This window comes from Felis catus, chromosome A1 (assembly GCF_018350175.1).
Source record: "Felis catus isolate Fca126 chromosome A1, F.catus_Fca126_mat1.0, whole genome shotgun sequence".
In the NCBI taxonomy this organism is placed as follows: domain Eukaryota; kingdom Metazoa; phylum Chordata; class Mammalia; order Carnivora; family Felidae; genus Felis; species Felis catus.
This window is the reverse complement of record NC_058368.1, coordinates 69,962,375-69,987,635: the sequence shown is the minus strand read 5'-3', so window position 1 is coordinate 69,987,635 and position 25,261 is coordinate 69,962,375. Positions and strand designations below refer to the sequence as shown.

Genomic DNA, 25,261 nt, shown 5'->3' with positions numbered 1-25,261 from the left:
AGGGGAAGGGGCAGAGAGAGAGAGGGAGAGAGAGAATCCCAAGCAGGCTCTGCACCATCAGCATGGAGCCCAAGGTGGGGCTCGATCACACAAACCATGAGATCATGACCTGAGCCAAAATCAAGAGTTGGATCCCTAACCAACTGAGCCACCCAGGCGCCCCTGAACCATCACTCTATTGGTGGATTTCTACTTCAGGACAGCCTAGACTGTCAAACACGGCTCTTAACAATAATGATATTCTTGGAGCACCTGGTGGCTCAGTCAGTTAAGTGTCCCACTCTTGGTTTCTGCTCAGGTCATGATATTGTGGTTTGTGGAATTGAGCCCCACATTGGGCTCTGCACTGACAATGCAGAGCTTGCTTGGGGTTCTCTCTCTCTCTCTCTCCCCCTCACCCACTCATGCTCACTTTCCCTCTATCTCCCAAAATAAATAAACTTAAAAAAAAAAAAAGATGTTCTTGAAACTGTGATGCCAGTGAATGTAGAATATCTCACGTGTACGTAGCTGCCTCCACCTTGTAAGGTGATGCCATGCTTTCCAACAGGCCTCAGCCTGTGTCTTTGTATTTCCTAAGGATGGCCGTCTCTCAGAAGAGCGCTTTCTAGATTCTTCCCTGGGGTTGAGAACTATATGTTGTGTTAACCTGTGCAGAAATGCAAGTTGTTTGGTTTTACCCAGCGTGACAATGGAGCTGGAAGATAAACTTGAGGTTTAAATCCCATAACATTTAAATCCCATAACATTTCAGACCTCCTTCCTGCTCTGGAAGAGATGCAACATTGACTTGTAAAACGTTTAAAACTCATGTTCCCAAATGATGCAGTGAACGTATTCATTTTTAGGGCTCCAGGTGGACGCTGCAAGCCACAGCTATGAGTGGGAAAATTGTAAGTTCGGGACGACCAGCTATTCTCCCTCCCCTGGTCACCGCTCCTCTGTTTTAGTCCCTTCACCCTCTTTCCCTTCCCTGTCACAACATTCTTCATCCTCCCCAACTGATCACCTCTGGGAACTGATCAGTGAGACTTTCCCCCCTGCTCTTTTCAGGGACTTCTTGAAATTCAGCCGGACCAGATGCAGGTAGGAGAAGATGTTTAAGTTGCTTTCTGAGATCAAAGTACCTTTGAGACAACAGCTAACGGTTCCTCTCCACTCCACCCACAGACCGTGAACGCCATCTTGATCGTCATCATGGTCCCCATTGTGGATGCCGTGATATATCCTCTGATTGCAAAATGTGGCTTCAATTTCACGTAGGTTCTCGGCAGGTTGGGGGTGGGGGTGAGGCCCTGTCAGTCCCAGGGCTTTGCAAATAGACCGCACTCCATCAGCTGGAAAGAATGTCTCCCCTCCCACCACACCACCTATATGATGGGGTTTTTAAAGAATTATATTTGAATGAGAGGTCTCTGTGCTAATGTTTCTGGAAATTTGCCCTTAACATAAAAGTGCTGTAAAAGGCAGCCTGAAAAGCTTCTAATTAAAGCTTTCATATATGTAGATGATAGAAATGTTAACTGTCATCCAACGTATCGCCTAAGCCATAGTTTCTAGAAATTAAATGTGAAAATGCAAATAAGCTCCCTTATATATATCCTTCCTCATCTCAATCAGAAATAAGAGAGGAAGAGACACTTTCGAACAGTATTTCACAGGGAGGTTAGTTTTGTTTGGGTGGATGACGGGAAAGGAATGTTATCATTAGCTCGCTTGTGTATGAGGCTGGTTGAGAGTCACTCTTACTTATGTCTCAGCTCTTTGAAGAAGATGACAGTTGGAATGTTCCTGGCTTCCATGGCTTTCGTGGTGGCGGCAATTGTGCAAGTGGAAATTGATGTGAGTTGCCCTCTGGTCCCCCAGTGGCTTTTCCTGCGGGTCAGGTGGAATGTTCGGAAGGCTTCTTTCTCCGGGGCTGTGGGGATTAGGGGAGGCCAGGGTCTCTGCCGACAGACTGTCCTGGAGCCAGAGACAATGTGGATGTGTTGCAGGGGCAAAATGGTCCTTTTCGGGCAGTGCGCACTACAGGTTCTCGTCACTGTGAAGGGGGCAGCCTGCAGTAGAGTCAGATGGGTGTGCTTCACTTGAGAAGTATGCATGGCGGTGACACAGGGAGTTTCCACTGACACGGTTTATGTAAGGGGAGCGGGAGTTCATGGAACTTGTTTTTTGCAATCTGAACTCCTAGGAAGTCTGGTTAGAAGTTCATCACTCAACAAACAAGAAGCACTTTGAAAATATGTAAATTGTCTTTGGGAAGACGCCTCTGTAATCTCAAGTTTCTAGTGATGTTAGTCCCCACTCCAGTCCACACTCAGTCTGTTGGACCCACAGTGGCACTAAACCAGGTTTCTAGTGCTGTTAGTTTGAGACCAGGCCCCGGAAACGGGCGTTACATAGTGTGTAAGACAGGAGGTAAACACTCCCCTCCCACCTCTCTCCCCTCCTCCTTTCTCTGTCTCGGTCTGTCTCCTCCCCTCTGTCTCTGTGTGTGTGTCTCTCTCTGTCTCTCTCTGTTTCTGTCTTTATCTCTCCCTCCCTCCCTCCTTCTCTCTTTTTAAATTTTTTTAAAATTTGGAATTGTGATAAAACATACATTAAAAAAATTCACCATCTTAACCATTTCTAAGTATACAGTTCAGTCATGTTAAATACATTCACAGTGTCGTGCAATCAATCTCCAGAATGCTTTTCATCTTGCAACACTAAAGCTCTGTGCCCATTAAAAACAGCTCCCCATCTCCCCTCCCCCAGCCCCTGGCAACCACCATCCCACTTACTGTCTTTATGAGTTCGTGCACTCCTGGTACCTCATCAAAGCGGATTCATACACCAAGAGGTCTTTGCTGGGTGGCTTGTTTCACCAAGCATAATGTCCCCAAGCTTCTTCCATGCGGTAGCAGGTGTCAGAATCTCCCTCTTTGGTAAAGTGGAATCATAGTCCACTGTTGGATGGACCACGTTTTGTTTATCCATTCGTCCGTCAGTGGACATTTGCATTGCTTTGATGTTTTGGCTACCGTGTGTTGTGTTCCTGTGAACGTGCGTGTACTCACTTGCTCTGGAACATAGCTTGCTTTGTGCAAAATGAACTGTGGGACTAGTGTAGGCTTCTAGACTAGAATTGAAAGGATTGCTCCATGGACCCCAGGATTTGAGAGAGAGCACTACAGGGAGAAGGCAGAAGCCCTGAAGGAACGTGTGGAGGCAGGAGGGCATAGAATACCTACGGAAGGATGTCGAGAGCACTGTCAAGGCTGTGGTCCAGGCTCCCAAAGTTAGAGGGGATGATGGTGGCCTCCAGGAGAGTAGATCTCACGTGTCACAACAAGATAAACATTCACTTGGGCTGTGGTTACTCTGACCTCCTCAGAGAGCAGGCCTCATAACCTGGTATCCTTTGACTTGGAGGTGACTAGGTAAGACCCAGAGCAGCCTCTTTGTGATTTCTTCCATGTTTTGTACAAGCATCATTTTCTGTGGGTGCCATGAGGTGAACACCTGAAGACTTCACAGGGGAGTTTGGTATCTCAGCCGGGGCGGCTTTCTGTGCTGTAGCAGGGGGGGGGGGGGGTGACTGTCGTGCTAGGGCAAGCTTATCTTCAATGTGCGTGGAGACATCACTGCTAATCTTCTTTTATTTTGCTCAGAAAACTCTTCCAGTCTTCCCCAAACAAAACGAAGTCCAGATTAAAGTACTGAATATAGGAAATGATAACATGACTGTATATTTTCCTGGAAGCGCAGTGACACTTGACCAAATGTCCCAGGTAAGTAGAAGGGAATTCAACTTCCTTTTTTATCTTCTGACCTGAATTATAATAGGATTTGAAGAAACTGATCTTCTTGACCCTTATGTAATTCCTACAACAAGTCCAGAAGTGAAATGTCTTGTTATCTTGGTCTCATTTTGGCCTCACTCCAGACCAGTGTGCCTCAAACTTTAATGTACATGTGAATCACCTGGGGAGCTTATGAAATGCAGAGTCTTAATCAGTAGGTCTGAAATGCTGAATTTTTAACATGCTCTCTCGTGCATGGATCCACATTTTAAACAGCAAGGATCTGGCAATGGTTCTCTACTAGGGGTTATTTTGCCCCCAAAGGGGACATTTGGTAATTTCTGGAAACATTTTTCATTGTCACAACTGAGAGTGTGCTCTTGGCATTTCATATGTAAGAAGCCAGGGATGCTGACACACAGTCCCACAACAAAGAATTATCTGGCCCCAAACGTCAATAGTGCCAAGGTCAGAAAACCCTAATCTGGATGGTCGCTGGTCTCAATTAGAGGTTCTCATCCTTGGGTCCATACTGGAATCACCTAGAGAGCTTTGAAAATTCTGATACCTCATAGATTTTGATTTAACTGGTCTCACTCCTGTTCAGCCACGGTTAAGAACCGCTCCCTTATAGCTTATGAAACTGACAATCTCGAAGAAAAAAGAAAATTTGACTTCTGAGTGCTCAGAGCAGCCCAGTACTGATTGTCACCAGGGTTATGGCTTTTCCTCTAAAACTACTCTTTGACCAATGGTAGAAATGATTTCCAGAACATTTATTTTCATAAAATGAAATAATAGTAAAATGCTGTACAAAAAGTATAATTCTTGTGTAACACTAAAGAAGTTCATGACAGAGTTCAAAAGAGTGGGTGGGAGGCTTCTTTCTTCCTTCCTCCCTCCCTCCCTCCCTCTCTCTCTCTCTCTCTCTTTCTTCCTTCCTTTCTTCTTTCCTCCCTTTCTTTCTTTCTTTCTTTCTTTCTTTCTTTCTTTCTTTCTTTCTTTCTTTCTTTCTTTCTTTCTTTCTCTTTCTTTCCAAGTAGCTTCTGTGCCCAATGTGGAGCTTGAACTCACCACCCTGAGATTAAGAGTCACATGCTCTACTGACAGAACCAGCCAAGCACCCCCCGCCCCGCCCCTCAAGGCATTTTTTTGATGTGTATGAACGTCAACTGGGGATGTCAAATGATATGCCATGGCAGTGTGCAGTTATTCTGCGTGACAGTGCAGAATAAGATGCTATGGTATTAACTTTGACTCCTTTTCTCCCGTTATAGACAAATGAATTTATGACGTTTGATGTAGACAAACTGACAAGTATAAACATCTCTTCTACTGGATTACCCATCACTCCAGTAACTCATAAGTTTGAGCAGGGCCATCGCCATACCCTGCTAGTGTGGGCCCCCAATAACTACCGCGTGGTAAGTAGTTAGACACCTACAGCTGATTCTTTACTATTTGTGATGTTGGAAACAGCCTGTGAATGGTGTGACTTTCTTTTACCCCATGTAGTACAATTATAATTATGTAAGATCATCTTCAAGTCTTCCTTCTTCAAGGGTACAAGTCATTTGACTTCCAATAAAAGTTTGAGTGATAGATGGGAAGGATTAATATTAATTAAAATGTTTAAAAAGAACTTTGGGGCATGATATAGTGGGGGGGGGGCGAGTGCATACAAGTCACACAGAATACATATATGCATTCTTAGCAACTTTTTGAGATAAAATTTTAAATATATCTTTAATTGTATTGGTTATAAAATTCACACTAATTGGAAAATTAAAGCAGTCCCTTAAAAATGTAGTAAATATATTAGGTAAAAGCAATAAAAATATACACAAAATATTTCATGACAAAATACAAGTGCTTATAAGCCAATCCACATATAAAGAAACTATGAAGGTATAGTTGAACCAAGTGAAGGAGTTGTGGGTATTCTATAAGGTAAATTTAGGTGACCTTCTATGAAACTACAATATGGAATTAAGACTTCTTGGTCATGTGTTTTATTAGGGAGTTCTTTAAATTTTTTTTTTCAACGTTTATTTATTTTTGGGACAGAGAGAGACAGAGCATGTACGGGGGAGGGGCAGAGAGAGAGGGAGACACAGAATCGGAAACAGGCTCCAGGCTCTGAATTAGGGAGTTCTTGAGTGACTCATTCCAAATTCCTGGACAGTAGGGTTCTGTGGAACCTCCAGAAAGCAAGCATCAAAAATTGTGGAGGCTCATGTTAACCTTAAAGAAAACCAAGGCCAAAGGTTGGAGCCCTGCACATATAGTCATTCTGCCCTTAGCTCCTAGGATATATGTCAACGTCATTCTCCTTCTCAAAGGCTGAAATGGTAATCTGAACTTATTCAAGTGGATAAGAGTTGAAAATGCTTTCTTTCTCAGGTAAAGGATGGCCTTAACCAGAAGCCAGAAAAAGGAGAAAATGGCATCAGGTATGTATATTTCTTTAAAACTTAAGTTTTATCAGCTTCTTATGGAAGTGATGATTCCCATAATAAAGTCCAGCTGTAACAAGGAGAGTATGGGAATGTATCCAAAGAATGTAAGGCTGGTTCAATATTCAAAAAAAAAAAAAAATCAATCAAGATAAACTGTCATCTGAATAAACTAAAGAAAAAAATCCATATCATCATATCAATGGATGCAGAAAAAGCATTTAATAAACTTCAGTGTCCATTCATGATTTAAAAAAAAAAAAAAACTTCAACAAACTAGTAGTTGAAGAGAACTTCCTTACTCTGAAAAAGGACATCTAAAAAACCAAAGCTATCGTTACACTTAACGGTGAAAGTCTGAATGGTCTTCCCGTAAGATCATCCGTGCTCTCCACTCCAATTCAGTATCCTTCTAGACACCAGTGCAGTGAGACTAGAAAAAGAAGCATCTTGATTGGAAAGGAAGAAATAAACTATTCCTACTCACAGATGACATAAGTATCTGCACAGAATGTCCCAAAGACTACCAAAAAACTCATAGAATCAGTAAGTGAGTTTAGGAACAAGTGTAGAAATGGCACAAAATACAAGGGCAATGCAACAAAGCATCACATTTCTATATACCAGTAATGAGTGATTGGAAACAAACTCTAAAACTATGCAATAGCTCCAAAAAAAGATAAAATACTAGCTGCAAATCTAATAAAACATGGTGTACAGTTCTATGAATTTTAACACAGGTCTAGATTCATATAAACACCATTCATTACAACCAGAATACAGACCAGTTCCCCAAATCTCCCTCGTGTTGCCCATAGCCAAACCTCTCCTCCACTCCTAGCCCAAGGCAACCACTGATCTGTTCCCACATCTTTATCATTGTTTTGACTATTGCCATATACAAGATTTGAGAACTAAAACTACAAAAGGCTTATGAAAGAAACTAAGAGTGAGTGAAATAAATGGAGAGATATGCTGGATTCATGGATTAGAAGACTTAATATAGGGGTACCAAGGTGGCTCTGTCGATTGAGTGACCAGTTGTTGATTTTGGGTCAGGTCATGATCTCAGGGTTGTGGTGTTGAGCCCCGCATTGGGCGTTGTGCTGAGGATGGAGCCTGCTTGAGATTCTCTTTCCCTTTCCCTCTGCCCCTCCCTGCTTGTGCACATGTGCACACAAGCCCTCTCTCTAAAATATAAATGAATGAATGAATGAATGAATGAATGAATGAATAAAATAATCTTTTTAAGTTAGAAAAAAGGGGGGCCTGGTTGACTCAGTTGATTGAGTGTCCAACTTCAGCTCAGATCATGATCTTTGCAGTTCAGTTGGTTAGTTTGAGCCCCGTGTTGGGCTCTGTGCTGACAGCTCAGAGCCTGGAGCCTGCTTTGGATTCTGTGTCTCTCTCTCTCTCTCTGTCCCTCCCCCGCTCGCAGCCTCACAAAAATAAGTAAACTTTAAAAGGCTTTTAAAGAAATAAAATAATAAAAATAAATTTAAGAAATAAAAGTTAAAAGAAAAGAAGACTTAATATAGTGACAATGTCAATTCTCCCCAAACTGGCCCCTCGGTTTAGTGCAATTCCTATCAAAATCATAGCAGTATTTTTCTATGACTTTTTCCACTTTTATTGAGGTATAAAATGACAAATAAAATTGTATATATTTAAAGTATTCAACATGATGGTTCAATATATGTATACATTGTGAAGCATTTACTACAATCAAATTAACACAATCACCTTAGTTACCTTCTGCGTGTGTGGTAAGAATGCTTAAGATCTAATCACTTAGTGCACTTGAAGTATACAATATGGTGTTACAAATTATAGTCCCCATTTGTACATTAGAACCTCGAAACTTATTCCTCTTGGAACTAAGTTTGTGCTCTTTAACCCAACGTGTCCCTGTTTCCCACCCCCAGTCCCTGGCGACCACCATTCATTCTACTCTCTGCTTCTATGAGTTCAACTTTTTTTTTTTTTTTTTTAGATTCCATATATATGTGATGCCATGCAGTATTTGTCTTTTTCTGTCTGGCTTGTTTCACTTGGCATGATGTTTCTAGGTTCATCCATGTTGTCACAATGGCAGGAGTGCCTTCTTTTTAATGGCTGAATAATATTTCATTTTAATATATACATATAGATATATAGACATAGGTAAATTAGAGTTCATCCAAACTAAAACCCTTTGTTCTGTAAATCTCACTGTTAAGAGAATGAAAAGGTAAGCTACATTCTGGTGTAAAATATTTACAAATCATATATCTAAGTATTTGTATCCAGAATATATAAAGTACTCTCTAAACTCAATAATAAGAAAATAACCCAGTTAAAAAACAGCAAAAGATTTTGACATTACAACAGAGAAGATATATCCATTGCAAATAAACATGTGAAAAGATGTTCAACATCATTAGCCATTAAAAAAATTAAAATTAAAACCACGGTGAGTTGCATGACATACCTATTAGACGGCTCTAATAATTTTTTTAACTGATAATACCAAATGCTGGTGAGGAGACACAGTAACCATGCTTTGTTGAAAAACAGTGAGGCAGTTTCTTATAAAGTCAAATGTATACTTACCATACAACCCAGCCATCCATTCTCAGATATTTATCCTAAAGAAATGCAAACTTGGGGCACCAGGGTGGCTCAGTCAGTTGAGCATCTGACTCTTGATTTTGGTTCAGGTCATGATCCCAGGGTCATGGGATTGAGCCCTGCATCAGGCTCTGAGCAGAGCATGGTGCCTGCTTAAGATTCTCTCTCTCGGGGCGCCTGGGTGGCGCAGTCGGTTAAGCGTCCGACTTCAGCCAGGTCACGATCTCGCGGTCCGTGAGTTCGAGCCCCGCGTCGGGCTCTGGGCTGATGGCTCAGAGCCTGGAGCCTGTTTCCGATTCTGTGTCTCCCTCTCTCTCTGCTCCTCCCCCGTTCATGCTCTGTCTCTCTCTGTCCCAAAAATAAATAAAAACGTTGAAAAAAAAAATTAAAAAAAAAAAAAAAGATTCTCTCTCTCTCTCTCTCTCTCTCTCTCTCTCTTTCTCTCTCTCTCCCCCTTCCTCTGCCCCTCTTCTGCTTGTGCTCTTGTGCTCTTTCTCTCTCTCAAATTAAAAAAAAATTAAATTAGGGGCGCCTGGGTGGCGCAGTCGGTTAAGCGTCCGACTTCAGCCAGGTTACGATCTCGCGGTCCGTGAGTTCGAGCCCCGCGTCGGCCTCTGGGCTGATGGCTCAGAGCCTGGAGCCTGTTTCCGATTCTGTGTCTCCCTCTCTCTCTGCCCCTCCCCCATTCATGCTCTGTCTCTCTCTGTCCCAAAAATAAATAAACGTTGAAAAAAAATTAAAAAAAAATTTTAAATTAAAAAAATATTTTAATTAAAAATATATGCAAACTTACGTTCACATAAAAACTTATACACAAATGTTCATAGAACCTCTAATCATAATCACCAAAGACTGGAAGTCACCCAAATGACCTTCAGTGGGTAATGGATAAACAGACAATAGACTATAGTACATCCACATGAAAGAATATTACTCAAAAAAGGAACAAACTATTGACATATACAATAATATAAATGAATGTCAAATGCATCATGCCATGAAAGAAGCCGATCTCAAAAAAGTTACATGCATACTATATAATTCCATTCACATGGCATTCTGACAATGGTCAAAACAATTATAAGGATGTGGGAACAGATCAGTGGTTGGGAGTGGAGGAGAGGTTTGGCTATGGGCAGCACGAGGGAGATTTGGGGAACTGGTCTGTATTCTGGTTGTAGTGGTATTTATATGAATCTAGACATGTGTTAAAATTCATAGAGCTGGGGGCGCCTGGGTGGCTCAGTCGGTTAAGCGTCTGACTTCGGCTTAGGTCATGATCTCATGGTCCGTGAGTTCGAGCCCTGCGTCGGGCTCTGTGCTGACAGCTCAGAGCCTGGAGCCCGTTTCAGATTCTGTGTCTCCCTCTCTCTCTGCCCCTCCCCTGTTCATGCTCTGTCTCTCTCTGTCTCAAAAATAAATAAACGTTAAAAAAAATTCATAGAACTGTACACCGAAAAGCCAACTTTCTGTAAATACACTTTTCAAGTAAGATGGAAAAATAAGAATAAGTTGGGAGAGAAATGAGAGTAGGTCTCCTATTTGGCTGAACTCCTACCACCAATCCCTGTTTCCTTGTGGCCACACATTAACAATTTTGGATTTTTGTTTTTACCAGTTACCACTAAAACATGAACTAATGGAGGGAAAGGTAATATGATTAGGATGATGACTGTTAATTATCTAATAGAAATGGTAAAGAAATGGAATTAACTTTTCATGTCTCCTTACCTCTGGTTTATTTCACATCGTTAACATTTGTAATATTTATTATTGTGTGTATTCCATGTGCTAGGTCAATTCTAAAAATAGATTAATATACAGGGTTTCCAGGTTGACTATATAAATATTAACCACAATGTAATAGAAGTCTGAAAGAGAAGGAAACGCAACTTTATATCCTTGAAAATATATCCTCGGGGCGCCTGGGTGGCTCAGTCGGTTGGGTGACTGACTTCGGCTCAGGTCATGATCTAGCGGTCCGTGAGTTCAAGCCCCGCATCGGGCTCTGTGCTGACAGCTCAGAGCCTGGAGCCTGTTTCAGATTCTGTGTCTTCCTCTCTCTCTGACCTTCCCCCATTCATGCTCTGTCTCTCTCTGTCTCTAAAATGAATAAACGTTAAAAAAAAAAAAAAAAGAAAAGAAAATATATCCTCAAATGGAAACATTCTGAATGTCAAGATTAATTGGAATATTCTGTTATATACCTTGAATTGTTCGGTGGTACTACATCTTGATTGTTTTAATTTTAATTCTTTTTTTTTTTTAATGTTTATTTTTGAGAGAGAGAGAGAGAGCGTGCATGCCAGCAGGGAAGGGGCAGAGAGGGAGGGGGACAGAGGATCCGAAGCGGGCTCTGTGCTGACAGCAGAGAGCCTGATGTGGGGCTCGAACTCACAAACTGTGAGATCATGACCAGAGCTGAAGTCAGACACTCAACTGACTGAGACACCCAGGTGCCCCTGACTGCTTTAATTTTAAACTAAGGTTTTCTTGCACAACCTTTGTTTTTCCTGTAACTCACTTGGCCTCTTGTTGACAAAAGGATAAACCTGTATCTCTAGGGATTGGATCAAGGGAATTCACTTTCCTCTTTGAGAACCAACTCTCGAGCCCGCTCTTTAATCTAACTAGGGCATTTGCTCTGTAGTCCTGAGATGCCGCTGTCCTCCTAGAATTGTCTGTTTGCCCAGGTTAGCGCCTTTCTTTCTTGAACTCCATATCACCTTTCTTGGACACCTTTCTTGTTTTGCTGAGACCGTGTTCAAATATCTGACCAAGAAAAGCTGTGAGGTAAATTGCGAGTCCCTGCTTGCCTGGGAGTGCTTTTCTGTTCTCACACTTGGTCACAGGTTAGCCGCCATTGTCTTCCCAGAACTCTAGAATCTTATCTCTGTTGGCATCTAGCACCTAATTGTACTCACGATAGATAGACAGATAGACAGACAGACAGACAGCGTCTGCCACTCTCTGTGGTTGATTTAATTTCGTTTCACCAAGCCGTATCTTCTTTCTCCTTGGTGTGCTCAGGTTTCCCTGCAGTATAACTGCATCTGGGTAGTAGCCAGCCCTAGGCCCTTTCGATTTTTGGCTCTTCCTCTCTTTCTTTGTTCTCTTCTGTATGAGTTGCTAAGGCTGCCATAACAAAGTACCACAGGCTGGAAGGCTTAAACAACAGAAAATTATTTCCTCATAGTTCTGGAGGCTGGAAGTCCAATATCAAAGCATTGGCAGGGCTGGTTTTCTCTGAGGCCTCTCCCCTTGGCTTAGAGATGGCCATCTTCTCTCTGTGTCTTCATATGGTCTTTCTTCTGTGGGTCTGTATCCTAATCGCCTCTTCTTATAAGGACACCAGTGATCTTGGATTAAGGCCCACCCTAATGACCTCATTTTATCTCTTGAAAGACCCAGCCTCCAAATACGGTCACATTCTGAGGTACTGAGGGTTAGGACCTCAACATGTGAATTGGAGAGAGGGAGCTGGGAGACATAGTTAAGTCCATGACATCTTCTTTTGTGTCTTCTAGATCGTTCCTCCATCCCTCACGTATGCACATACACACAACTGTCCTAGCAGATCCGGAAGGAAATCTTCTGATGATGGTCACTTGGCCCTTTCCTGATCTTCATATTTCGTCTGAGCTGGAAGTGCCTCTGGTATTTCCTTTGTGCCTCAGAATCATCATTTTCATTTCTTCAAAAATGTCTCCTAACTTTGGAAACTTTGAACAGTTTAAATCGTGGTGTCCTTTCTCATTCTGGTGCTATGCTAAAGCTTCATTCTTTTTCTCTTTCTTTAAATTGTCTTTATGGAGATACATAAAACCAGCAACATTTTACCCCACCAACCCACCCAGTGTGGTAAAAAGAGAAGCCAGGAACTTGTTTTCTTTTCACTGGCAACATTAAATCCTTAGTGGATCAAAGGATTTGCTATTTCAGCATTGTCTAGGAGACAACCCATTAAAAAGGGAAGTTCTGAAAAACTAATGTCAGAAACTGATAAATAGGACAACTCCAAGAATTTCAGGAGGTCAGATTTCTGAGTAATGCATGAATTAAAGAAAGAATACACAGAAAGAATACATAATTAAAATGGAATCCTTTTAATTATGTGGTATCGGTAAATTAGTTGCAATACATATCTGGACTACCTTCAAAGAGTCCTTTACATGAAGTAATGATACTTTGGTCAAAAGTTGGTTGAGAATTTGATATGGATCTTTCTCATGAATTTTTTAGCATTACATATTGCTATATATGTACGTATTTACAAATAATGTTTTTGAGTCTTTTTAAAGTTAATATGTTATTTTCCTGCTTATGTTCTATAATATTATAAAATAGTATTTTAATATTTAACCATATGGCTATACGTATCCCTTATCTCCACTCACTTAAACCACTATATAAAATTCCACCGCATAATTTATTTACCCATTCTCTTCTTCAGGGAAATTTAGGCTACTGCCATTTTTCCAAACAGCCATAATTCACATTCATACGTGTATTTTTGTCCCCATGTGCAAAGTTTCCCTAGAGAGGTAGGCTTCAAAACTTTTATCACATCCAATAAAAATATTTTGAACATATACCCAAAATGTATGAATATGTTATCTGTTATTAAGTATATACATAAATTATTATAACAAATTAATAAATAATTTTAAAATATATTAAACGAATGAGCAAAGTAAAAACCCCAATATTTTACAAGTATTTTTATTTACTGGTGGTACAAAAATTGGAAGTAAATCTTTGTGACCTTGGGTTAGACAGTGGTTTCCTGGATATGAAGTCAGAAGGACAAGCAACAAAAGAAAAAAATAGTAACTTGGGCTTCATCATATAGAAAGCTTTTTTACTACCAATGAAATCATCAAGAAAGTAAAACACCCATAGAATGAGAGAAAATATTTGCAATTCATATATTTGATGAGAGATTCTGAACGTATAAAGAATTCTTACAGGTCAAGAGTAAAAACACAAATAACCCAATTTTTAAATGGGACTCTTTCTTTTAATATATAATTTATTGTCACGTTAGCTAACACACAATGTATACAGTGTGCTCTTGTTTGGGGGCATAGATCCCGGTGATTCGTCGCTTACATAGAACACCCAGTGCTCATCCCAACAAGCACCCTCCTCAGTGCCCATTACCCATTTCCCCTCTCCCCTGCCCTAAATGGGACATTTTTAGAGAGACGTTTCTCCAAAGAAAATATACAAACAGCCTAAAAACAGAGGAGGAGATGCTCAGCATCATTAATTATGAGGGCAATGCAAATCAAAACCACAGAGATACCATTTCACACTCACTAGGCTCTAGCCAAAAACAAAAACAAAAGCAACAAAAAAGGCAATCACAAGTGTTGGTGAGGATGTGGACAAGTCGGAATCCTTCAGCAGTGCTGGTGGAAATGTAAAGTGACAACATGATGCAGACACTTTGAAAAACTGTTCCTCAAAATGTTAAACAGAGAGTGACCATATGACCCAGCCATTTCACTCCTAGGGGTCTACCTAGGACCTAGGGTCCTGCTGACCGGTGTCACATTCTGTGTTCTATGTTAAGCACCTGTCAAACTACATCAAATCCTATGCCCAGGGACTTCAGCACCTGAGCTTAATTCAGGGAAATGTTCTCCCAGTACCTAGAATTTGACCGACAATACTTGTTGCCACAAAGCTGATGAAATTCGGCCATATGTTTTAGGAATGTACAGGTTAAATTGTTCTCTACAGTACTTAGGTATACAATCTCATTACTTGCCATTCTTTAAATTGGATAACCTGCTGAAAGCTTTCACTCACCTATCTGGTGGGGAAAATCAGCTGGTCTTATTTGGGGCAGCACCCTCCTCTCCTGTGAAGGACAAGAGCATCAGCGTCTTCAGCCCAGAACATTTAAGGATGGGATCTAATCATCTGTCTACACTGTCACCATCTATATGGTCCTTTGAAGGCAAACAACTCAACTGGCTCCATGTGTAGCTTAGGCATAGGGGACTTTGCAGAACCCGGAAGCCTTGGAACCTAGCAGTAAGTCCTGTGGGTGCTGCCCTCCTATCTGTTTTCTAGTGGGGTGCCAGTCACCATCACTCGAGGACCTGCAGACCTGAAGGGAGCTCCCCCAAAACTGTCTCTGGTTGCTGAACTGGCCCACTTCTTCCTCTCCACTCCTTGGAGCCTGTCCCTGCTCAGGCTCTAAGAGGTAAAGGACAGGAAATGGCCTTCCATCCCCACCCCCCAAAAAGAAGCCCCCGATGGAGACTGTCTGTTAGGGTACCAGGCAACTTCTGCTTTTCACGCTGACCAGTATTTGATGCTTCTTCATGGACTATTTACATGGGCTTCACTGCTTTAGCTCTAAAGCTTCTGAGCAAGGAACACAAGACACGCTGCCTTCTTGAAGGGGGTGCTCGGCACCTATTTCAATCCATACTAACAGCCTAACATACCATTAAAATAGTTCCCAGTGGGGCACCCAGGGGACTCAGTCCATTAAGCGTCCGACTCTTGATTTCAGCTCAGGTCATGATCTCACAGTTGTAACATCAAGCCCCAAGTTGGGGCTGCTTGGGATGCTCTCTCTCCCTCTCTCTCTGCCCCTCCCCCGCTCATGTCATTCCTCCTCCCCAAAATAAATAAATAAACTTAAGAAAAGAAATGGTACCTAGTTACAAAGTACTTAGAACAGCTGTGGGGAGAGAATTGTGGTAAATTCTTTGGGGTGTGTTTTCATGAGCAGGTGAACAAGGACCAACCTAGGGTTGCTTCTTTCTGCCTTTATAGTCTAGAAATCTGTAAACATCTTAAACTCCTTCCAAAAGAGAGCATAGCCCAAGTTCAGGTGCACAAACTATGACCTAAAGCCAAGTATCCCATAGTCCAGTCACAAGACAGATGGTTTTCTGTTTCAGATTTATAAATAGTTTCGATGACAGCTTCAACATCACAATGGATGGAAAAGTGTATGTGAACGTCACCAGTCACAATGCCAGCGAATATCAGTTTTTTCCTTTGGGCGTGTAAGTACCGGTCACTGTGCTCTAAAGTTCAAGGGTTTCGAGTCTTCTTCTTTAAACAATACATCGAAGCTGTTAAAACCAGGAATGTTTACCTATGTTACTCTTTCTCTTTATAGAAAAAGCTTTACGCTAAGCCCAACACAACAGACTCCACCACAGTGTAAGAATGATTTCCAATCATCCAACCTGGAATTCGGTAGTGCCTATACCTATGTAATCAGAAGGAAGGTCAGTAACTCATTCTGTTGTTATCAGAACTTCTACGCAAACACTTAGGTCATGCTAATGATTTAACTGGGGTAATATTAGTGTCTGTATTTTAAATGGGCTTAGAATTCATTCAGTTCTCCACTGATCCTTTAACTTAGCATTGACTTAAGTTCACTGTCATTTTTAGAATAAAAATAAACAGACCAATTAACTCTAAAAGTTCATGCTGGCTAGTATTTGCTGCTGCTTCATAATCTATTTACACGACTTACCAACTTTTAGTCCAAAGAGATGGCAACATTTTAAACAAACCCGACTTCCAATGTGCTCTCTGAGTTAAGAGAAAAACACTGGTGAACAGATTTTCAAATCTCACCAAGGCCGTTTCATCACGAACATAAAATGCACTGTTGCATATTTACGTTTAAAATGTGTACCTCCTTGACAAATCATCTGACGTGATCCTAGAAGTCCAGACTCCATTTGCCTGTTTGAGCAATTTTTATTTTAGAAGCAATCTCCATTTTAATTTCTTCTCACTTTTTGCCTTACCGGTTTAGAGTGACGGCTGTGCTGAATTGCACATGTTTGAAGATATTGCACCCAACACAGTTAACATGGCTCTGCAGATCCCACAGTATTTCCTGATCACCTGCGGTGAAGTGGTTTTCTCTGTCACGGGATTGGAGTTCTCATATTCTCAGGTCTCTTGGTCACTGTTTCTACCACCCCTCCCCCAGGCTCCTGCCTTCAAAAAATGCTGCTGGGACTTAATTTACATAAGCTCTCCGTTCATAGTTCAGAAAATGCGAGAAAGCATTATGATAAATTCCACCAAACAAGGCTTTTGAGATGACCAAGTCGTCGAATAGTATTATGACTCTGTTTAGCTTCTTGGGGGTGTATATCATATGATGCTGAATTCCCATATCATATACTAGAGATTTAGAGTCCTACGTGGGAAGAACTGTATTAATGACCGTGACCAGGGTCATGATAGGCAGCGAATTCTATACTCTGAAACAACTAAGATGTCAGCTGTTCCTACTGGCGTTCACTTCCGGGTCCGTGTCTTTGTGATCGTTAAGGCTCAGTTGAGATCTCTTCATAGCTACCAGTAAACACACTGATTAAGGCCTAGCTTTTATTTATTTATTTTTTTAATGTTTGTTTATTTATGAGAGAGAGAGAGAGAGAGAGTGTGAGCAGGGGAGGGGCAGAGAGAGAGAGAGAGAGAGATACAGAATCTGAAGCAGGCTCCCGGCTCTGAGCTGTCAGTATAGAGCCCGACACGGGGCCCAGATTCACAGGACTACAAGATCATGACCTGAGCCAAAGTTGGATGCCTGACCGAATGAGCTCCCCAGGCACCCCAATGTGCATTTTTAAAAATATTTATTTACTTTTTAGAGGGGGAAGGGGCAAAGGGAGAGGGAAACGGAATCCCAAGTAGGCTCTGTGCTGTCCACGCAGGGCCCCACATGGGGCTCGATCCCACGAACCGTGGGATCATGATCTGAGCTGAAACCAAGAGCTGGACGCTCAACTGACTGAGCCACCCAGGCGCCCCCTCAGTGTGCATTTTTAGGGTGAGCTGCCTAATTAAAGAATCAGTAAGTTGTGTTCTCCAGCTCTGTGGTCGCAGCTTAGATCGGGATTCACTTTGTTTTGTTTCCTCAGGCCCCCTCCAACATGAAGTCGGTGCTCCAGGCGGGATGGCTGTTGACAGTGGCTGTCGGCAACATCATTGTGCTTATTGTAGCAGGAGCAGGCCAGTTCAGCGAACAGGTACAGAGTGGACAAAGAGATCGTACGAGCCTCTGTCTTATGTGTCACTGGTCGTCATGATGACTCTAATGATTGGGTAATGATTGGATAAAACCAGCCAGAGAGGGTGATGAGCAAACAGTCTTTTGGCCAAGCGTGTGCTGATTCTCCATATTTACCCTTGGTGTTGCACAGTTGGAAGGTGACAACCAAAATAACTAGGTTGGGTTAACATACCTACATCCTAGTGTGGTTTACTGCCAAAGGAAAGATCTTTCCTAGCTTCTGTGAATGCAGCTTAATGGCCCCAAGCCAGACATATTTTCCAGAAAGCTTCATAATATCTAAAGGTGGAGCCATTCTAAAGGCGATTGTAATTTTTCCAGCTAACATAAAACGAGGGCTTTTCTGATACTGAAACCGTTCCCTTCCACACTTCGGCATGTGTACCTCATAAGGGGTCGTCCCTTTCCCTGTCTGTTTCTTTTCTTCTCTCTCTGGTCCCATCGGAGCATACGCTAATGCTGTGTGCTCATAACCTCAAGATACTGCCGAAAGATAACTTGGGGGTCTTAGAACAATTCAGCACATTATTTTTCCCTCAAGGGTACTGTGTGGTGTTCTCTGGGCCCCCATCCTTCTAGGGGCCAGCTATGTCCCTTAACGCGGGTTTTTCAGAAATTTTCTCTCATCTCCCCAAACTCTTGATTTTTGCACTCCAGCTGCTGCTAAAAAAATGTTATCTTTATACCTGGGCACTCAAGCAAAGCGGGCCATTCTGTATCTATGGTAACAGCTGCCAATTGTCCATAACGATTTAATCACAAAGCACCTCTTACCTAGACATAGCAAGAAAACGTGCTCCCGATGCGTACCTTACCATAACCTGTATCGTCTCTGTTGTTTTTTTTCTTGCTCCAACTCCAATTCCTTTCAAGTGGGCTGAGTACGTTCTGTTTGCGGCCTTGCTTCTGGTTGTCTGCGTGATATTTGCCATCATGGCCCGTTTCTATACTTACATCAATCCAGCGGAGATCGAGGCTCAGTTTGATGATGATGACAAGAAAAAGAGCCTGGAAAATAGCTATTCCACGGTGACTCCCGTCTCACAGACGCAGATGTAAATGTCAGGAAGCAAGTGGAGGACGGACTGGGTCCGGAACATGCCCTGGCTTCTGTCCCCTGGTGGCAGGACACTGATGGGGAAGACTTCAGAATTGCGAACCAAGAAAGCTCTTTTCTAAAAGCTGCCAGCGGTGAACCTAAAAGTCTGGAAGAAGTCTTTTTTTTTTTTTTTTTAAAGAAAAGTCATATTTAAAGCATGCACACATACACACACACGTACACTTCTACAACCATGAGTCTATATCCTGCCTTTAACTCCTTTTCTACCACATGAATGAAGTTATTTTGGACTAAACTTTTTGAAAGGGTGGCAAAGTTCCATATTGTTTGCATTCCAGCACTCTTTGAAAACACTGTTCGATGCGGCAGGAGCCAATGTGAAAAAGTGAATTTACAGGCTTTAGAATGGAATATAATAAGCACCGGCTAGTATTAACTGATAACTTTACCTTTTGTTTTTTTGTTTTGTTTTTTCCATTCCCTACCTCTTTAAATTTTGTGTGACTCAAAAGACCGCTCAGGTAAAGGCCAGTAATGACTTTTGGAGTTTCAGGAATGTATGAAATACCTTCCTGTTCTTAAGAGCAAGTGTCTGTGTGTTCTGGGGGTAGGATAAGAAATCCTTAACATGGGTCCTGATTCTAAAAGTCGTGTACACTCAATACAGTGTCATCAGAGGTTGATAAAAGTATGAACAAAAGCAATGCCCACGTACAATAAATTCCAGGAACATGAAATATAAGGTTTATTTCTCCCCAGTCCTATTTTTCCCAGGGATATAGAGGTTTCTACGTGCATATTTATGTACCATCTTGTTTTTCTTGATACTCATAAGCATTTTTCTGCTGGAACGAAAATTCTTGTAGAGCGTTATAAAGACTTCGCGCTTGATTCCTCCTGTAAGTGTTTATCTCAGGTTACCAGACCCAGAAAATTCTGCTTTGTCACTCCTACAAAAACAAACTTGTGTACAGCTCTGAATGTTGGGACTTGCCCCTGTGATCGATTAGGAGGAAGGATTAGGATCACAGGACTTGCCCCTGTGATCGATTAGGAAGATCGATTGCACGACGGACACTGAAGGAAGGGGAGGCTCCAAACCCCAGAGTGAGAAGCAACGTGACTCTCAAATCTTGCTGAAGACCCTTAGGATCAAGTCCTCCTTCTTTAACTGAGGCCCACGAGGCTTTCTCTTCTCATGACACATCTCCTTTCTCTCTGGTCACTCCAATCCAACCAACAATGACCCTCTTCTGGAAAGCGTCAAGTTCTCATTTCCAGGTCAGAAGAAAACTCAGGTCCTGAGACACATACTCTCTAGCCACCCTTTCCCCACCCCCGGCTGAATCCTCTTGATTTTCAGGATTCGGGCCACTTCCCCCAGGAGTTTTCCCATCCCCAGCCCGGCCGTCCACCCACTGCACTCACGCCGTTCGCCCTGTCCAACTCTGCCTAGGCTGAAAGCTCTTGTGTGTGTCTCGTTCTCCATTCATGCTCTGCAACATAGTGGGCCTCAACGTGCTCCCCTCAGGCTGGGAGGGGTATGCTGGTAGAGGCGGAGAACTGAATGTTCAACAGTGAGGGGAATGAGCCTAATGAACGAAGTCTGGCATGAAAGAGTAGCTATGAGGAACTACTAATTTTGCCTCCCTGATCGTTCTGCCCTTTGACTCGCATGTGGTGCCTTTGATGGAGCAGACCAGTAGCTACAGTGACGAGGGCTCAGTTGTCATTACCTGCTCTGGCCAATCATTGAAAGAGAACTAATTCGGGGCACCTGGGTGGCGCAGTCGGTTGAGCGTCCGACTTCAGCCAGGTCACGATCTCGCGGTCCGGGAGTTCGAGCCCTGCGTCAGGCTCTGGACTGATGGCTCAGAGCCTGGAGCCTGTTTCCGATTCTGTGTCTCCCTCTCTCTCTGCCCCTCCCCCGTTCATGCTCTGTCTCTCTCTGTCCCAAAAATAAATAAACGTTGAAAAAAAAAATTAAAAAAAAAAAAAAAAAGAAAGAGAACTAATTCTAAATCCTCCAAAGAAAGATATTCTAGTCCTAAGTGTCCTTTCAGATTTTTAGTGGACCTTTTAGATTTCATTTCTCCTACAAGGCAAAGAATACCATACAATCTGAAGCTTTAAAAATCCTTGGTTTGAAGGTATCTGGCCCACAATAGACTCCCCAATGTTTGAATGAAACCCCCTTGACTCTGATATGAACACTGAGGTATGCTTTGCATATGAATGGAGATGATGCCTACGTGGTTTCTATTGATCTTTAAATGGTATGAGGAGAGAGCACAGATGGAAGTAGGCCACTGTGCTGCTCAGGGCTGAGTTTCCAGAGTCAAATAGCTACCTCCCTGTAGCTATTATTAGCCACTTCTCCAAACATCATCAAGATTGACAGGTGACAGCATGGGTGTTGTAGATGCAAGGTATTGGACGATAGCAAACGTCATGGCGCGGGGACAGCGGAGGGGACACATCCGGCTAAGTCAATAACGCAGGGTCTTTCGGTCCTCATGTTTTCTTGCTTTGTGCCTTTCTCTAAGCTCCGGGCTGATCAATGTGAAACCAAATGGTACACTGACTCGGTTGTTGGCTGACTGCTAAATACGCTTCAGCATGGATTGGGGAGAGCACCTGCACTGGAAGTGCTTTTGTTGAAAATAGTAGGACTTCATCACTTACACAGGTTTTGCCCGCTCTCTGAAAGTGGGGTGTTCCCGTGAAGCCTTCTGTCAGCTCAAATGGCGGAAAGCAAAGAAGCCATTACCATTATGCCCCCAGACCCCCACAATTACCTCTCTCAGGCTCTGCTGATACCTTACAACACATCTTGCTAATAGATGCACAGAGGAAATGGAGGTAAAGCCCAGATACTCAAAGACACAGTTCAAAGCTCTTCTGGCTTGATGCCGAGAGGCTGAGTGTGGTTCTCCGGGAAGGAGCTTGGCTGCACGGCTCTCGCTGCTCGGGGCGTGTGCAGCCGCTACGACACTGGCCTCAAAACCAGCACTAAATGCTATTTTGGTTTCCACCCCCCTCTTTTTTTGTAAGAGTAAAAATGCTCGTTGGATTTCTTTCTACTAGCAACAACAGGCACTAATGTAGGTTTCTGTAAAAGTCAAGTGGCATAATGCGAATTTTCAGAAAGTGGGGAACACCTGCCCCTAAAAGCCAAACTATTTTGAGAAGTGTTTACAATATACACATGAATCTTTTTCATAATAGCTTATTCTTGTTTTGTTTCCATATTTCTCTTGCTATTGTTTTTACTTTTGCGGATGTTCTTTTTCTTGGGGGTACTAAATATGTAGCTTACAGTCTATTTTAGACTTTATAGAATTACTTTATTTTCCTTTTTAAGTTTATTCATTTTGAGAGAGAGAGCATGTGAGCTGGGGAGGGGCAGAGAGAGAGGGGAGAGAGACAATCCCAAGCAGGCTCTGTGCTGTGAGCACAGAGCCCAACTCAGGGCTCAATCTCATGAATAGTGAGACCATGACCTTGAGCCGAAACCAAGAATAGCACACTTAATCGACTGAGCCACCCAGGCGCCCCTATAAAATTACTTCATTAAATGTATGTTCAAGTTTGATTTTTGTTGACCACTTTGCATGCATTTCATCACGCATTATGGCATTTTTTTGCAGCATCATTGTTTTAAATGGCAAACAGTAGACAACATTTATTGGACACTGTAGGCACGTTATTGCATGAAGTTTACAAGCATCAATCCTTACTACTGCCCTATAATGTAGATTACTATTATTATTCCCATTCCAAAGAGGGGGAAACGGCCACAGAGAAACCAAGTAACCTGCCCAAGGTCGTATCCACAGTCTGGCTCCAGGGCCCAGGCTTCCAGCCACTGTACCAACCTGCCTCTCACAGCCAATGTTTAATGGACGGTGTGGGATTAACTCTAACAATACTAAAGAAAGTCTTCTTGCCCCCATTTCAGAGTTAAGAAAACTGAGGAGTAACTGGCTTAAGTTACTTGCTCCAGGCCATATACCTAGCAGAGGGCTGAGCCAGGATTTGAACCCAAGCAAGTCTGAGCAGAGAGAAAGACCTGCCTCTTAACCACCTGGCTATTCTGTCTCCTTTAAACACGTGCTGGTGAGGGCATTGTAAAGGGGGCACCAGAGAGCTTCAGAGAAGCAGCTCCCTTGAAACCCAGGACGGACAACCCAGGGCTGGGCTAGATGGACAGGAGGGAGATATGTAGGGAGGAGGGACTGGTAAGCCCTGTTCTCGAAGCATGAAACAGAAAAGATTAAACACATTTACCATCTCAGAGGGAGCCAGGACCTCCTCTAAGGACCTTGTGGTGCTCTGAAAACACCGGAAGCCCCTCCCTTGGATCTGAGTTCTGCATCCCGGCAGTGGCTCCTCCGGTGGGTTGGTCGGTGTGCTTAGCTCTGAGGACCTGCAGGGGCCAGCGTCTCACCCTGAGGGGCAGGGGCTTGGGGCGAGGGGAGAGACGTGAGCCACAGAAGGAGTGGTAGCCAGTGACAGTGCTGGAGAGAAAAGGAGACCGGAAGTGACAGCAGGCAGAGGACAGCAGAGAATGTGCAAGCTGTTCGGGTTTTTTTTAACTGTGGTAAAATATACGTGACAAAACTTGCCACGTAGCCCTCTTGAGGTGGCATGAAGGGCACTCGCACTGCTGTGCGAGCGTCACTACCCTGCGTCCCCAGGACTTTTCCTACCTTGCAGAACTGGATCTTCGTACTCATGAAACAGTAACTCCCCATTCCCTAAACCTCTCAGAGGCCTCCAGAAAACAAATAAATAAATAAAAAGTCCTTCCACTTGGCTCCAGGCCGTGATGTCAGAGGGACTGCAGGCTTTCTAGAGAAAGCCCCGTGTGTCTGGGGCCTCTGACTCCAACCTGATCAAAGTCAGTAAACAGTGGAGACAGAGCACGGGCCTCTGGGCTCTGAGGTGTCTCAGGACGCAGCCCCTCCCACGCCCACCCCCATCCACTGCAGTGTGACCAGAATGGCTTTCGATCTTGCTTGCTTTCTCTCACCCCACTATCCTCTGACAATTCAGAGCCACTGGAGTTTTTATTGGATGTAACATCTGGCTTGTTCTAACGAGACTTGTAGGCTCCTAGATGTGTTGAAAAGCTCCAAAGGAACAGGGGCTAGATCTGTCGGGCTGCTGGTCTGGAACCCCTGCAACAAAGATTCACGCATCTCTTAGAGCTGACTGTTCTGGAGGCCAGTGTGGAGGCCTAAGAACTTTCAGTGAGTGTTGGGAGTCAGGGGATTGGTCCCGGGCAGCAAGCCTGTGGGCCTGGGGACTGTCCTGTCCTCAGTGCTGAGCCAAGAATGCGTTTCCCTTAACAGTTTCCATTTCAAAGGTGGCTCTCAACCCATTCTCTGCCCCCCTCAGCACAGGAAAGAGAGAGAAAGGAGGTTCAGGCACCCCCCCCCCCTCCCTTAAGGAACTCAGTTTGACAGGTTTCCCCAGCCTTGTGGTCACGGGCAAAGGATGCCAAGAGCCCTTCCCTAAAGTGTACTTTTGGGCAGAGATGGTATTCACAGCTGCCCCCTGCCGTTCAGCCAGGGTTTTAGTCATGGGGAAGACTGAACTTTACTAAGAATAACCTTCAGTAAGTCATTAAACTTACTTGGGTCCTTGGATTGGTTTACAAACCTGAAAGGAATCCTCATTATGGCCCACTCAACTCCCAAAAGTCACGCCCATGTGTATCCAATAAGCATTAAGGACCTCAAGCGGGCATCCCAGGAGCAAGTGAGGGAGCCCTCATGGAATTTGTGCCCTCCTAAGAAGAGGAAGCGAGAGATTTCTCTCTCGCTCTGTGGACACAGCAAGAAAGCGCTGTCTGCAAGCTAGGAAGCGTGGTCTCACCAGAAGCCAGCCCTCATGGCATCCTGATTTTGGACTTCCAACCTCCAGAACTGTGAGCAAATTCATTTCTGTCATCTAAGCCCTGGGTCTGTGGCATTTGTTCTGGCTGCCCAAGCCGACTAATTCGGGCACTGACTGTCCTTGTCTGTCGGGGACTAAGCAAGTTCCAGGGCCACTCCTGGGAATATTGACACATGATTTATAAGACTGTGCATGGAAAGTGCTTGGGCTTCATATAGTGCATGGCATGTAGTAAGTGCTCTATCAAGTGCTCTAGCAATTTTTATTTTATCCCTGTAACAACTGTTTAGTGAGCACCTATTCTGTGCTAAATACAGTTTAATATACCGGGGGTACAAAATAGATAAATAAACTTGTGAAGTTTACAAGC

General features: G+C 43.2%; 1 protein-coding gene and 1 long non-coding RNA gene across 2 annotated transcripts in view; both read left to right on the top strand.

Moving 5' to 3' along the window:
* SLC15A1 (solute carrier family 15 member 1) overlaps positions 1-19,878 on the top strand; it is a 58,522-nt gene extending 38,644 nt beyond the window's left edge. The window contains exons 12-23 of the mRNA XM_023252783.2: positions 849-893; positions 1,054-1,086; positions 1,171-1,259; positions 1,761-1,842; positions 3,654-3,773; positions 5,063-5,209; positions 6,189-6,238; positions 15,778-15,885; positions 16,002-16,113; positions 16,656-16,799; positions 17,776-17,883; positions 18,801-19,878. Of these exons, the coding sequence (XP_023108551.2) occupies positions 849-893; positions 1,054-1,086; positions 1,171-1,259; positions 1,761-1,842; positions 3,654-3,773; positions 5,063-5,209; positions 6,189-6,238; positions 15,778-15,885; positions 16,002-16,113; positions 16,656-16,799; positions 17,776-17,883; positions 18,801-18,986 (1,224 nt within the window). The 3' untranslated portion in view covers positions 18,987-19,878. The remainder of the gene's footprint in view (positions 1-848; positions 894-1,053; positions 1,087-1,170; positions 1,260-1,760; positions 1,843-3,653; positions 3,774-5,062; positions 5,210-6,188; positions 6,239-15,777; positions 15,886-16,001; positions 16,114-16,655; positions 16,800-17,775; positions 17,884-18,800) is intronic.
* Positions 19,879-24,666: 4,788 nt separating this feature from the next.
* The window catches only part of LOC123384762, a 52,271-nt gene continuing 51,676 nt past the window's right edge, over positions 24,667-25,261 (top strand). The window contains exon 1 of the long non-coding RNA XR_006596278.1: positions 24,667-24,922. This is a non-coding gene — a long non-coding RNA (uncharacterized LOC123384762). The remainder of the gene's footprint in view (positions 24,923-25,261) is intronic.